Source organism: Anarrhichthys ocellatus, unplaced genomic scaffold, assembly GCF_004355925.1.
Source record: "Anarrhichthys ocellatus isolate YVR2014 unplaced genomic scaffold, GSC_Weel_1.0 scaffold130, whole genome shotgun sequence".
Taxonomy (NCBI): Eukaryota; Metazoa; Chordata; class Actinopteri; order Perciformes; family Anarhichadidae; genus Anarrhichthys; species Anarrhichthys ocellatus.
This window is the reverse complement of record NW_022280160.1, coordinates 599037-613826: the sequence shown is the minus strand read 5'-3', so window position 1 is coordinate 613826 and position 14790 is coordinate 599037. Positions and strand designations below refer to the sequence as shown.

The 14790-nt window shown below is 45.4% G+C and overlaps 1 protein-coding gene across 1 annotated transcript in view; it reads left to right on the top strand.

The window, feature by feature from the left end:
- The window catches only part of LOC116399823 (titin-like), a gene marked incomplete at its 3' end in the record, with an annotated part of 52677 nt that extends 37959 nt beyond the window's left edge, over positions 1-14718 (top strand). The window contains exons 46-72 of the mRNA XM_031877242.1: positions 48-329; positions 418-696; positions 780-1067; positions 1176-1454; positions 1549-1830; positions 2531-2809; positions 3086-3364; positions 3504-3782; positions 3879-4166; positions 4276-4554; positions 4642-4923; positions 5030-5302; positions 5383-5661; positions 5742-6020; positions 6105-6392; positions 6483-6761; positions 6964-7245; positions 7713-7991; positions 8081-8362; positions 8449-8727; positions 8839-9126; positions 9239-9517; positions 9614-9895; positions 10031-10309; positions 12079-12369; positions 13284-13571; positions 14588-14718. Of these exons, the coding sequence (XP_031733102.1) occupies positions 48-329; positions 418-696; positions 780-1067; positions 1176-1454; positions 1549-1830; positions 2531-2809; positions 3086-3364; positions 3504-3782; positions 3879-4166; positions 4276-4554; positions 4642-4923; positions 5030-5302; positions 5383-5661; positions 5742-6020; positions 6105-6392; positions 6483-6761; positions 6964-7245; positions 7713-7991; positions 8081-8362; positions 8449-8727; positions 8839-9126; positions 9239-9517; positions 9614-9895; positions 10031-10309; positions 12079-12369; positions 13284-13571; positions 14588-14718 (7454 nt within the window). The remainder of the gene's footprint in view (positions 1-47; positions 330-417; positions 697-779; positions 1068-1175; positions 1455-1548; positions 1831-2530; positions 2810-3085; positions 3365-3503; positions 3783-3878; positions 4167-4275; positions 4555-4641; positions 4924-5029; positions 5303-5382; positions 5662-5741; positions 6021-6104; positions 6393-6482; positions 6762-6963; positions 7246-7712; positions 7992-8080; positions 8363-8448; positions 8728-8838; positions 9127-9238; positions 9518-9613; positions 9896-10030; positions 10310-12078; positions 12370-13283; positions 13572-14587) is intronic.
- Positions 14719-14790: the final 72 nt, after the last annotated feature.

Below are 14790 nucleotides of genomic sequence, written 5' to 3'. Positions count from 1 at the left end.
TGTTCTCCTCTAGGCTGCTGTTTACATCATTATCACTGTTATTTCAGAGCCGCCTATGTTCTCAAAGAGGGTTGAGAGTGCGACAGCAGTGTTGGGAAACACAGTGAAACTACAGGGAACCATTAAGGGCTCGGCTCCCATCTCTGTTAAATGGACGAAAGACTCTGAGCTGCTCAGAGATGACGATCCAAACGTCAAAATGACATTCGTGAACAACATTGCTGTCATTTCCTTCTCATCCGTTGAGATAAAGCACGGCGGCAAGTACACTTGCCTCGCCAACAACGAGGCGGGACAGCAGAAATGTGAAGCTGTGTTAACAGTTCAAGGTCAGAACACATTCATATTTGTTGGAAACATTTCTAAAATGCAGATGTAGATGTTTCTGAACTCTAAAAATCTCATGTTGTATTATAGAACCGGCTAAGATCTTAGAGAAAGCAGAGTCCATCAGTGTGACTGCAGGATATTCTGCCACGTTGGAGTGCACGATCTCTGGAAGCCCAGACCTCAAAGTGAAGTGGTTTAAAGACGGCAAAGAGATGATCAGTGGCCGTAAATATAAGATGACTGTGAAGGAGAACACTGCCATCCTAAAGATCCTCTCAGCAGATAAAGGAGACACTTCAGAGTACAACATGGAGGTGTCCAATAAAGTTGGGAAAGACCAGTGCACGTGCTCGGTCACCGTTATAGGTCAGTTTGAGCCCAGAATACAGTTTCAATAGCAACTTAGAGATGTGGCCGTTGGTTTATGTTTGATATATTTCCTCACACAGATCGTGCAGTTCCACCGTCCTTCACCAGAACTCTAAAAAAAGAGGATGGGAGGGTTGGTAGTAATGTAACCTTGGAATGCAGAGTTGCTGGATCTCAGCCGATGGTCGTTTCTTGGTACAAAGACCAGAAACAAATCCACAGCAATGGCAAATATAAGCTTGATTTCAGTGAGATTACAGCCTCCCTCACCATAAGTGGCCTGGAGCAAAGCGATGGTGGAGTTTATACCTGCCGGGCCTCTAACGATGCCGGAGAAAAAGACACGAGTGGTTCTTTGTCCGTCAAAGGTCAGAGGAGTTGAAATACTTTACCTTTAACCTGAGATCAAACAGGACTCTAACAGTTATTGATAGGCTTTGAACATGAATGCTGTTTTTCTTCCCAAATAACTCCAGAACCTCCGGTCTTCACGGTGAAACCTCAATCCCAGGATGCCTCACCGGGATCAAATGTGGTCATAAAATCCGCCTTTACAGGATCAGCTCCTCTGGTTGTGAAATGGTTCAGAGAGGAGAGCGAGATTTTCACTCGAGGAAAGTGTTTCATAAAGAAAGACGCCTCTTCAAGCTCTTTGGAGCTTAACTCTGTGAAACCCAGTGACTCCTCTAAATACACATGCCAAGTGTCCAACGATGCTGGGAAGGTGGATTGCACCGCAGTCCTCTTTGTGAAAGGTGCTGTTTCATTCTTTCTTTTTAAAAAGTGATATGCTGAACTGTTGTTTTCTTTATTTAAACTCTTGTGTTTCCTGTAACTGTTCATTTACAGAAGCCCCAACATTTACAATGAAGCTTGAGCCTTCACAGCTGCTGAAAACTGGACAACCTCTCAAGTTGTCCTGCAAAGTGCAGGGAACCCCTGTTATTAGCATCAAGTGGTTCATAAACGGCTCAGAAATCTCTTCAGACCTCAAACACTCGATGTCCTTTGACGGCTCGATAGCGACTCTGGAGGTAGAGAAGTGCTCTGTGGAGGATAGTGGAGATTATGTCTGCATGGCGTCCAGCGAGGCCGGCAGAGACCAGAGCAGCTGCTCAGTAATGGTGAAAGGTTGGTCCAGTCTTCAGTAGTCCTCTAATCAAACTTTTGAGATGAAGTCTGGTCCCCATTGATCTTTAGCATGTTCAATGCTGCCCACATTAACAGGGAATCTTGGCGTTCTTGTCTCTCCACCAAACACAGAAGCCAGTGAGGGATCAAACACTTTTTTCACTTGTGACTTCTGTTAGTTCTTCAACCAAATCTCAACTACATTCAACATCACGCTAACTGGTTGATTCAACTTTTTGTTGGGAGAGAACGAAACTTAAAACCTACACAAGTTATACATACAAGTATAAAATATAGCAAAGCAAAGCAACTTGTGTTTGCATCACGTCAAACATACTAAAGAAAATAAGAGATGCGGAGATACAATCAAGATGCTTCCTGTCGTCCAAGTTCTAAGGATATGAAACAATCATATCTCGATCAGCTTCTACTCAATCATTTCTTCTACATTCAGTTAGTTTTCAGTGACAACATGATATCAACTTCTCCAATGTTCTCAGTCCTAAAGGTTATCGTTAAGTTCTAGAATTCACTTCTCAACAGAGACTTAACTTTGTAGACTGATGAGTGTGGAGCGTTTGAGATGTTTCAGCTCTGAGCAGCTAGAAGAACTCTGTGGACCAGACGGGCCTCATGAGACCAAAAGTCTCATTTAGCCTTCTATTGCCTTTAAATAACCTTTACTATCTTTGTTTTGTAGAGCCTCCAGTGTTTGTGAGGTCTTTCGAATCAGCTGAGCTTGTAAAAGGAGCCGACATTATCTTGGAAGGAACCGTTTCCGGTTCCCCTCCTTATGAAATCACTTACTTCCTCAACGCTAAACCGATCAGAAGCAGCAAAAAGCACAAGATCAGTGTTGAAAACGACACCGTCACTCTTCACGTCTCAAACTGTGAGAGTGGAGACGCTGGGACGTACCAATGCACTGTTGCAAACGATGTTGGGGAGACATCTTGTAATTGCCAGATTTCATTGAAAGGTTAGTTCAAGGACAGTTTAAAATACTGTCATCAAAGGGTATCTTTCTACATGTTGCCCCACTGCCGATACATCATTTTTTAATGCAAATTTCAGCTGTTTCATTTTGGGGCATTTTGGACAAATTCTTTTATGAGGAGATAAGGATGCTGCACGTGCTTTTCTTTTCATTGCACAGCCATTAGATCAGGGAAATAAAGATTTGCAATGTGGATCATCTGTGTTTGTGTAAATCCCCCTACAGCCTTCAGTCTGATTTGTGGTCTTCTCCCACTAGAACCTCCATCATTTGTCCAGAGACACGAGGATGTGTCCTGCATGGTGGGATCTGAGGTCTCTATGAAGTGTCTGTTGTCTGGATCACTTCCCATGACTCTCTCCTGGATCAAGGACGGTCATGAGCTCACAGAAGACGAGCACGTTAAGATGTCCTATGAAACCAAAAGTGCCGTGTTGAATTTGAAAAATGCTCAGTTAACACACGGCGGGAAATATGTGTGTCAGGCCCAGAACAAAGCCGGGACCCAGAGATGTGCCGCTGTGCTCGTAGTGACAGGTTTGTAGGAAGTTTGTCTCTTTGTCTCAACTGCTTTTGCTTTTATGTGAAACTTTGACGTTCTATCTGTCGCATTAACACTGTTAAGTGGTTAAGTGGTAGCAGCTAACTCAGTTTTGGACCTTTTTTGTGATCCCAGAGCCAGCAAATATTTCAGAACATGCAAAGTCCATCAGTGTAACAGAGGGCGACCCGGCCCGGCTTGAATGCAGATTCTCAGGCACCAAACCGCTCAAGTCCAGATGGATGAAGGCGGGAAAGGAGCTGACGTCGGGCCGGAGATACAAAGTACAGAGCGCCGACAGAAGCTCTGTACTCCAGATTATTAAAGTAGAGCAAAGCGACAGCGGTGAATACACCTTTGAAGTCTCAAACAATGCTGGGTGCAGTTCTTGTGAGGCAGCCATTTCTGTCTTAGGTCAGTTCATCCCAAAGATTCATGTCTTTTATAAGATCTTCTATTCTGTTCATACAACCAACTAAACGTGTTGTCTTTGCACTTTGTATATAACAGATCAGATTATCAAACCGTCTTTTACGAGAAAGCTGAAGCAGACGGAAGGTATCAAAGGATCATTTGCTCATCTGGAGTGTCTGGTATCCGGCTCCTTGCCGATAACCATACAATGGTACAAAGATGAGAAAGAGATCCAGACTGATGAGAAACACAAATGCACTTTCTTTGAGAATGTTGCTTTCCTGGAAATCTCTAATCTTGACAGTAAAGACAGCGGCAGCTATACCTGCATCGCTAAAAACAAAGCAGGAACCGTCCAGTGCTCTGGGAACGTGTTTGTCAAAGGTTTGTTTTTGGTATTTATCAGTAGGTGGATGTGTTTAATCAAAGTTTAGCTACACATCTTAAAGGATCTTTGTTATAGAAGCATTATTTCCTTTTGTTTCTCTTCCAGAACCACCATGCATTCTTGAAAAGCCTGATTCCATGAATGTCTTGCCTGGCTCCAAAGTCCAGTTGAACGTACTAGTCTCTGGCACGCCGCCACTGACCACCAAATGGTTTAAAAACAAGAAAGAGATTTTATCCAGTGCCGACTGCTCTGTGGTCAAAGACAACACCTCGAGCTCTCTGGAGCTCTTCTTTGCTAAAACCTCTGATTCTGGAGACTATGTCTGTGAAATCCAGAACGATGTGGGCTCCACTTCATGCCAGGCAACGCTCTTTGTCAAAGGTTAATATTGGTCTCTTGCCTTGGCCAGTTTTCTTTATCTTTTAGTGATCACCATACGTAAGTAACTTCTGTACGTATTTGTTCCAGAACCTCCTTTCTTCATGGAGAAACCTGAAGGTGTTTCAGTAGTAAAGGTCGGAGACAGCAAGGTGTTTGAGTGCAAGGTTGCTGGTTCTCCAGAGATCTCTGTGCGTTGGTTCAGAGACGGAGCTGAGATTCACCAAAGTGACAAACACATGATGTCGTTCATGAACTCTGTGGCCAACTTAGAGGTTTGTCAAGTCGGTGGAAATGACAGCGGGAAATACTTCTGCGAAGTCTGCAACGAAGCAGGAACAGAGAGTTGTACTGTTGAGCTAGAAGTGAAAGGTTGGTTTTCCTCTTCATGTTAACATCCTGTCAGAGACATACTTATAAATGTCATCACTAAAATGGGTCAGAAGCTGCTGTAGTTTGACGTTCATTCTTATTTCAGAGCCTCCTTTGTTCGCTGAAGAGCTGACGGCTCTCCAAGTCGTTGAAGGTTCCACCGCATCATTCTCTTCCAAAGTGGCAGGAAGTGCTCCGTTCAAGGTCACATGGTTCAAAGATAAAAAGCCAATCAAATCCAGCAAAAAGCATCTTGTTGAAAGTGAACATGTGAGCTTGAAAATCCAGGACTGTAAAGTGGGAGATGTTGGTACTTATGAGTGCGTGGTAGCCAACGAGGTGGGAAGTTGTACTGGCTTTGCATCTTTGTCTCTGAAAGGTTGGTTTGACTTCACACTGACATACATGAAGCACTGAACTCTCTCTGGTGTTTAAAACCACATCTTTTCTTTCTATTAGTTCCTCCAACGTTTGTTCAGAAGATAGAAAATGTCTCATCTGTTCTGGGAGCTGTTGCGGTCTTTCGCTGCTCCGTAGAAGGGTCTCTGCCTCTTTCTGTACAGTGGCAAAAAGACGAGAACTGGATCACTGAAGATCCAAAAGTTGAGAGAACGTTTGAGAACAAAGAGGCAACTCTCAGGATTCCTTCCTGTGAGGCGACGCACAGGGGGAAATACACCTGCCAGGTGGTAAATGAGGCCGGGCAGGACAAATGCACTGCCACCCTCGTAGTGCAAGGTACCCATCGTTCTTTATTACATTAAAGGTAGCTTTAATGCAATTACAAGTGCACTCACCTCTTCTTCTCGGTGTTGTAGAACCACCTAGGATCCAAGAGATGATGGAAGTAGTCAAAATGACCCGTGGAGACCCGGTTAGTCTCGAGTGCAGGCTAACTGGATCTTCTCAGATCAGGGTGAGATGGACTAAAGATGGCAAAGAGCTCCAGTCGAGCAGAAAACATCATCTCTGCTACGAGAACAACCTCAGCAGTCTGAACATAAAGTCCTCTCAGACCGAGGACAGCGGAGAGTACCTGTTTGAAGCCACAAACTCTGTGGGGACTTGCAGCTGTAAAGTCACGCTGGTTGTTTTAGGTTTGTAAGAATATTAACAGATCATTTAAGTTGTAGATTTGTGTATTTTCTTTGACTCTAATTATCTTTTGTCACTTTAAACAGAAGAAGTAATTCCTCCGACGTTCAGTCGGAAGTTAACAAACATTCAAGCGATTATGGGTTCAGTGGTGACCATGGAGTGCAAAGTGTCCGGTTCTCTTCCAATATCAGTTGAATGGAGCAAAGGGAAAGAAAAGATCACCAAGAGCTCCAAATATGAACTTGTGCACATTGAGAACTCCGTCTCTCTGGAGTTCAAACTGACTGAGGGTTGTGATACCGGAGAATACTCCTGTAAGGTCTCCAACGCAGCAGGCAGCTGTGTGTGCAGTGGAGTTCTCACAGCTAAAGGTCAGCATTCAAGCTGTTCATTTTGTTCAATTTTCACCTCAAAGGCTGTCGCTCATGTGTGGTAATCATTTATCTGTGTGGATTTTTTAGTGCCACCGAGATTCGTATCGGAGCCCGAGTCTCAGGCTGCTGTTCAGAAGTCTGCTGTGCTCTTCAGAAGTGTCTTTGAAGGAACGTCCCCATTTGTGGTGAAGTGGTTCAAGGATGACGTGGAACTCATCACGGGGCCGTCATGTACGATCCAACTGAAGGAATATTCTTCCTCTGTAGAGCTCCACTCAGTCGGGACTCGGCAATGTGGAATTTATTCGTGCCAAGTTTGCAACGAAGCCGGCGAAGTGAAAAGTGCAGCAGAGTTGTTGGTGAAAGGTTGGACTCTTCTTCTTTTTTGTCCTCCACTATCATGGTCACTCGGCTAACTCCATCTTTTTACTCCATTGTCACAGCTCTTCTGTCTGCATTTTTATTTTCTTAACATTTTCTTTTCTCACCAGGAATGTCTATGTTGTCTTCAGAGTCACCATCCTTACTTTGTTTCCGATAGTAACTTGATCTTGTTTTGACTTTGCAGAACCACCTCAGTTTATCCAGAGACTTCCTCCCACTACCTTTGTGAAGATCTGTGAGGGACACCGCTTTGAATGCAAAGCCACCGCCGCACACTCCCTCAATATGTGCTGGTACAAAAATGACCAAAAGATAAGCGACGGAGACAACTACAAAACAATGTTTGTTGACTCAACTGCGTACCTCCAGCTGAACTCCTCAAGGTTTGAGGATAATGGCGTCTACACCTGTGAGGCTCATAACGATGGTGGCAGTGCGATCTGCAGCACCGTTCTCACAGTTCAAGGTATCGAGGAGACGTCTTTGCAGCGTGTCGTTGGTGTTTTGTGGACTTTTCCACCTCTGAACTTGTGTAGCATGACAAAGTCTAAATTAAAATGCAGATTTAGGATTTTCCGTCTTGAGTTTGAGTGTTTTTGGAACCCTGTCTTAAAACTTCAGCATGGAATCCAACAGCTCCTTCTGTCTCAGTGGAAGACCAGATTCTCCTCCTATGTGTCGGACAGCATGAGTCTGAGTGTTCCCTCCTTTTCTAGACATATTTTTCCCTATTTTTGGAATGACCTTCAGTTTACCCTTTAGTACTCCTTTTACTTTATTCATTTCTCAGATTCTCTCCCACTAATGATCTTTCTGTCGACGTCTGGATGGATTATTCTAGCATGGACTGAACTTCAGCATGAAACTCGACAAGAATGTCTATCCCATGAAACTGCTTTCAGTTTGTTAACATACCTTTGATATATCTTCCAGAGTCCCCGTCCTTTATTAAAACTCCAAGTCCAGTAGAGGGCATTAAAGGGAAAGATGCCAGCCTACACTGTGAGGTGTCCGGCACTCAGCCTTTCCAGATTAACTGGTACAAAGACAATCGGCCGCTGAAGGAGAGCAGGAAGTATAAGATGGTCAGTGATGGTAGCTCTGTCACACTTCACATTATGAAACTGGAGCAAGACGACGCAGGTCTTTATGAGTGCAGAGTGTCAAACAACGTGGGAAGTGGAACCTGTCGCTCTACTGTTAGCCTAAAAGGTTGGTTTCAGAATCGGTGTCCGTCTCCTCAAAGCTTAGTCTTCTTGTGAAGACCTCTCCTCACCTCTGATCTTTCCATCACTGTACAGAACAACCAGCGTTTGTCAAGAAACTGTCCGACGCGTCGGTGACCTTCGGTCAACAGCTGACGCTGACGGCTACGGTGAAAGGCTCCGAGCCTCTGACTGTGTCCTGGGTTCAGGACAAGGATCACATCCTCAGAGATGGTGACAACAGGAAGATCACCTTTGAGAATAACATGGTCACCCTCATGGTGCCCGGAGCCGACTCCACCACAGCTGGTAGATACACCTGCCAGCTGAGGAACGACTCTGGAGTCGTGGAGTCTGTCTCCCAAGTCACCGTTCTAGGTTCGTAGAGCTCCACACTTTATAACGTTAGTGACAGTGTGAGGATTCGTTCAGCTTAATATCTTCTAATTTCCCCTAATTTCTAGAACCCGCTGCTATTGTGGATAGCCCCGAGTCCTTGAACGTGAAGTCAGGAGAAAACACAGCTCTTGACATCACGGTGTCTGGTTCACGAGAACTGAAGATGAAGTGGTTCAAGGATAACAAAGCACTGTCTACTGGTGCCAAGTACCAGATGTCCTTCACAAAGAAGGTTGCCTCCCTGAAAATCCGCTCTGCTGATAAAGCAGACGCTGGAGAATACAAGCTCGTGGTTACAAACCATGTCGGCACAGCCACTTGCAAAACTACGCTCTCTGTCTCAGGTTCGTATACATGACCTACACAAACCCTCTCATCCTCTTGTGACATTTTGTTCCTTTTCACTAGCGGTTAGCAATGAAATGCTTCATGACTTGTTTGTGTTTTGACAATAGACAAGTTGATTCCTCCGAGTTTCATAAGGAAGCTGAGAGACACCCACCTGGTTGTTGGTAAGCCTGGTGAGATGGAGTGTAAGGTCACCGGCTCTGCTCCTTTAACAACCTCCTGGTTCCACAACGGCCAGGAGATCCAGAGTGGACCAAACTGTGACATTAGCTGCACTGATAATAACTGCAAACTGAGAGTTCCAACAATCAGGATGTCAGATTCTGGCAAATACACATGTAAAGCTGCAAACGCTGCAGGAGCCAGTGAGACGAGCGCTCCAATGAACGTGACAGGTCAGTAGATGTGAATAAAGTCCAGATTATTTCAACCAGCTGTCCCCAGCTCGGGATCGGACTCTTTACAGAAAGCTAATCTTTCAACACACACTTTTTTATTTGAACCCAGAACCTCCATCTTTCGTGGAAACACCTGAAGCAAAGGAAACTTTGCCCGGCAAAAGCGTGTCTTTCTCGGCTAAAGTGAAGGGCAGTGCCCCCCTGAAAGTAAAATGGTTCAGGGGAGCCAAGGAAATGCAGCACGGAAGAGGCTGCGAGATCGCCCTGAAAGACGACGTCACCACTTTGGTGCTTCACAAAGTGGAAAAGTCCCACGCAGGAGAGTACACCTGCCAGATTATTAACGGTGCGGGGAAGGAGAGCTGCCCCGTTAACCTGTTTGTCAAAGGTTTGTTAGCATGATAGATATCTCTTTTTAACCATCTGTGCACTCTTAAAGGTGCTTTCTTTTCTTTGTAACTGATCATGGAATTACCTCTCTCAGAACCAGTCCACTTTGTGAAGAAGCTGAGGGACGTTTCCTCTGAGAAGGGGAAGTCTCTCAGGCTTGAGGTCACGTTTGCTGGAACCCCCCAGGTCAATGTAACCTGGAAGAAGGACGGTAACTTCATCTGGGCCTCATACCAGTACAACGTGATCATCACAGACGCCTCCTGCATCCTGGAGGTTCTTAACTCTGACAGGATGGAGGCAGCCGGTAGATACTCTTGTGAAGTGAACAACGGAGTCGGAAGTGACAGATGCGAAGCACAAGTGTCAATTCTAGGTAAAATCATCAACGTGCATGTTTTTGTAGTTTCATTTGTAATCATTCATCATCATTTATTAATTTCATTTAGTCATTCATTCCTTCATCAAAACATCTGCAGTTAAACTAAATCATCTCCATCTCTCACTTCAGAGCGACCTTCCTTTGTTGAGAAGATGGAGCCAGTGGAGGTCAGTGTGGGCGACGCGGTTACTCTGAAATGCCGTATTTCAGGGACTCCCGACATCTCCGTAGCTTGGTTTAAATCTGACGGAAAGCTGCGCAAGTCCAACACTTGCTCAATGGACTTCAGTAACGGTGTCGCCACTTTGAAACTGACCAAAACAACTAAGTCCGATTACGGAGAATACATCTGCAAGGCAGAGAACCGGGGCGGTTCAGCCTCTGCCAGCTGTGACGTGGCGCTGAAAGGTGATGATACTTCTCTTTTTACATGTTGATGAATCCTGCTGTTGTTGTGCATCACACTGTCAAAGACGCATTTTGATTTGTTCAGTGACAGTCACACGGGTTAAAGGATACCATGTTAAAGATTATACAAAACCTCTCCTCAAGATGTCCTCAGGTGAAATACACAAGTCTTTCTCTCAACGGTGCTCTCACTGCGTTTGATACAGGCTACATTTCAGCATTAATATCACAGCTACTTTTGACATGAAGGCAAATGCATGGCAGCATGACGCATTTGTAACATCAGCATTGCTTCTCTCAGAACTGCTGTGCTTTACTAAGAAGCTGGAGGACACTTGGTTCATGGTGGGTCAGTCACTGAAACTAGTCTGCTCGTACGCCGGGAGCCAGAGGGTCTACGTCACATGGAAAAAGGATGGAAAGCTGATCTGGGCCTCTTACCAGTACAATGTCAGAACCACAGATTCACTCTGTGTTCTGGACGTCCTCAACAGCGACCGGCCTGAAGCAGCTGGAACTTACACTTGTGAAATTTCCAACTGTGCTGGATCGGACGTCTGCCACGCTCGCGTCAGCTTAGGTAAAGTCACAGAGCCTTAACACTCATCATCACTAACGGGGTCATCAACAGAGGCCTTCTGCTGTTGTGTAGAAGGTCACGGTAGGTTTTTAATGGTCATCAGAGAACATGATCTCTGTTGGTGTAGACTGCTTCCTGCCTGCTAGCATAACGTAATGTAGGCTTCATGCAACTAACCCCACCATTGCTCTTCTCAGAACCGCCTCGCTTCGTGGAAAAGCTTCAGGACACTTATTTCAGACTCGGTGAACCTTTGAGCCTCAAGTGCAAGTTCTCTGGAAGCCAGAGAATCAGCGTGACCTGGAAGAAGGACGGCAAGCTGATCTGGGCTTCCTATCAGTACAATGTCAAGACCACCAACGACACCTGCATCTTGGAAGTCCTCAACAGTGACCGAGAAGAGGCCGTCGGAAAATACTCGTGTGAAATCTGTAACGCTGCAGGAAGAGATATCTGCCACGCTGATGTCAAACTAGGTAGACTGGCTGAGCGGCTCACCTCCCTATGAGGATTTTCATTTGTACGTCCTCCATCATGTAACCAGCTTGGTTACATGTAAATGTTAGGGTTAGGGTTAGCCTAACCCTAACCCTAGGGCTGCTTATACTATCTAACACCACCACTGCTAATTGATCTCTTAGAACCGGTTGGCTTTGTGAGAAAACTGAGAAACACCTCCTATAAAATGGGCCACCCTTTAACTCTGGAGTGCACGTTCACCGGCAGCCAGAGGATTCACGTCAGCTGGATGAAGGACGGCAAACTCATCTGGGCGTCGTACAAATACAACGTTAAAACCACCAACTTCTCCAGCACTCTGGAAGTCCTCAACAGCGACCGTCGGGAAGCCATCGGGAAATACTCCTGCGAGATTTCTCATTGCGAGGGCACTGTTTGGAGAGAAAAAGACGATAATGTGTTCGAGGTCCTTCAGAGCATGTCTCCATGTCCAGATTAGATGAATATTTGCTTGCTCATAAAAGGGATTCATAGACAGAAGAGTTTGTTAAAAGGGAAGATGTTCTGTATTTGTTTGTGTTGCAGGTTGTTAAATGTCGTCTTGCATGTTGTCGCTCTGTGTTTTCCCGCTGCAGTGACGAAGGCCCGGTGGGCTGGTGAATTTCAATTTCGACCCATTTCCCAAAGTCCCAACGTGGTGTGACTTTCTTCTCTTTTCCCCCGCTAACAGAGCACAAAGTGCCTCCAAACTTTACCAAGAAGCCGTCCGAGTCCATGATGGACTCTGTGGGTAAGACGGTGAAGATGGAGGGTCGGGTGTCCGGCTCCCAGCCGCTGGAGGTCACCTGGTACAAAGAAGACCAGGAAATCTTCAGCACCAACAAGTTCGACGTGAGCTTCAAGAACAACTTGGCGGTGCTGAGCGTCAGAGCCTCCAGCAGCTCTGACGGAGGGGTTTACACCTGCAAGGCAACCAACGAAGCTGGAGAAGCTTCCTGTCAGGTTTCTCTCTCCATCGCAGGTATGAGTGCTTTGTCGTCTCTGTTTGATTTAAAGTGAAATGATCTTCACTCCCGTCTGTGTCTCTTCTAAACTAAAGAACTAAACTGTAAAACTGGACCACAGAGTTCTTAATCACCTCCGCCACCCAAATGTCAATCATGCAGGGATGCAAACAACAAATGTTTGGCCAATGTTGCTTTCTTTCACGTCCGTTAGGTGACTTGTGTGAACCGCCATGATCTGAAGAGTTTTATTTCTGTTCCTGTGAGCTCAGCTCAGAGGTAGAAACAGAAAACAGAGAGTCGTATTCATGCTTTGATAAATCTTAGCTAAATAGAGACAAAACACATTAAGAATTGAACTGATTGCACAGACGGAGACATCTACATGAGACCAGCCCGGTCTCACAGACCTCCACCTGGAACTGGATATCACGTCAGTTAGGATCTGAACCCACGTTACTATGCAACAGTAGAGTAGAGAGACGACTTCTGGTGGACATCGAGGGGAGGTGGACAAGTCATCCATCGCAGGACTTTAATCAGGAGACCAGTGTCCGTGTCCTGAAGGGTTACTGAGTTATTGTGCTTATTATTGTACCTTCATGACATCTTTATACTTAGTTTACATATTTATTTTAAGTAGATTCATGACGTTAGTTCTAAATCTGACTAAGTGGTTTTGTTGCCAACACGTTAAGTGAATCAGGTCCTGCTCAGTGAAGAGGGTGTGCTTCTTTATGTGAGCCTACGTTGCATGACATGAGATGTTTAGGAAAATATATGAGTGAATTATTGTCATTTTCATTGACAATTTTATAAGTGTTTGCATCTCTGATTATAAACGCTGGAGTCTTTAATGCAGAAAAGGCTCCAACGTTAACTGTTGGAAAAGCGAGTATCTGTAGCTGCTTCTTTCCCGTCGCTCCTTCAGAAACCGCCCAGGCTCCAAAGTTCGACATCACTCTGGAGCCGGTGACGGCGAGCGAGGACGAGAAGATGAGCCTGAAATGCGTCGTCAGCGGCTCTCCTCCTCTGACCATCCAGTGGATGAAGGACAGGAGGGAGCTGAAGTCCGGCGGGAACACCACTATCACATTTGTCGGCGGGTCGGCGTGCCTGGAGCTCAGCCCGGTGTCCAAGAGCGACGGAGGGGATTACCTCTGCAAGGCCAGCAACGCCGCCGGCAGCAACTTCTGCAAGTCCAGGGTCACGGTGAAAGGTGACGTTTACTGCCATTTATTTCCTTATTTCAGTGTTTGTAGAAGATGGAGTACTTTTCACTTATTTAAATCTGCTTTTCACCAGTGAAGTCAGTCATGTATGTTTTCTTTCTTTCTTTTCGTGTTCTTTCTTACTGTTATGTCATCGATTTTGTTCTTATTATAAATGCTTTTATTGTTTCTGTTTTTACCATGTAAAGTCTCTTTGAGTGCCTTTTAAAGCGCTATATAAATAAAATGTATTATTATTAATATTATTATTTACTGTACGCACTCAACCAGGCTCCTTCTGACACGATGGGGCCGGTGAACGTTCTGTTTTGGTGGTTTGTGATTATTTTGGGCCATTTTTTGTAGGATTGAGACGGCTTTACCCAACAAGAAGCTTTAGGTTTTATTCCAATGAAATCTGCTGCTCCAGTTGGTTTTGAGATGACTGAGTTCAACTGATGACAAAACAACTTTTATTTTACTTTATTACGTCTATTGTTCGGTCGGCTTTATGATGAAAGACCCTCCTCTATAGCCCGGGCGAGCCCCATTTGGGGCACGAGTACCGGTACCGAAGTTCCGAATGGACTTTTCATCAAGAAATATGAAAAATGGTCCAGACATAAAAAAAAATTCCAGGCAAAATCATCTTGCAAGCCCCGGAAACTTTTCAATTTGAGCTGTGTGCCATCTTCTTTCACTATTAACCAGTAACATATACACAATATTTACAAATCTGAACAAGTCTCTCACAAGTTTTACCTGTATTATACCATCAAAATTATTAAAATAGACCTTGTAGTTTCAGATCTACAGTCTAAAAGGTATGGGTATGCAATTTTCGAGCAGAGACCTAAAAATAGGACTAGGGCTATAACGGTTTTAAGGTTAAAAGTCTCCATCTGAACCAACAGGTCAAGTTGAGTTTGGTAACTTCTAAACTCAGTTGTCATTGTTGGATCAGTGTTTTTTGGGTCTTTGGCTTCAAGTCAGACGCTGGACTCACCTCTGTGATTTCTTTCAGGTAAAGAAGCCAAAGTCTCCCCCAGTGAGGCTGCCGCCCCGGCTGCTGCCGCTGCCGCCCCCCCGGCCGCTGCCGCCCCCCCGGCCACCGCTGCCGCCCCCCGGGCCGCCACCTCCCCGGCCGCTGCTCCCCCGGCCGCTGCTGCCCCAGCCGCTGCCCCGGCCTCGGCCGCTGCTGCCCCGGCCGCTGCCCCGGCCCCGGCC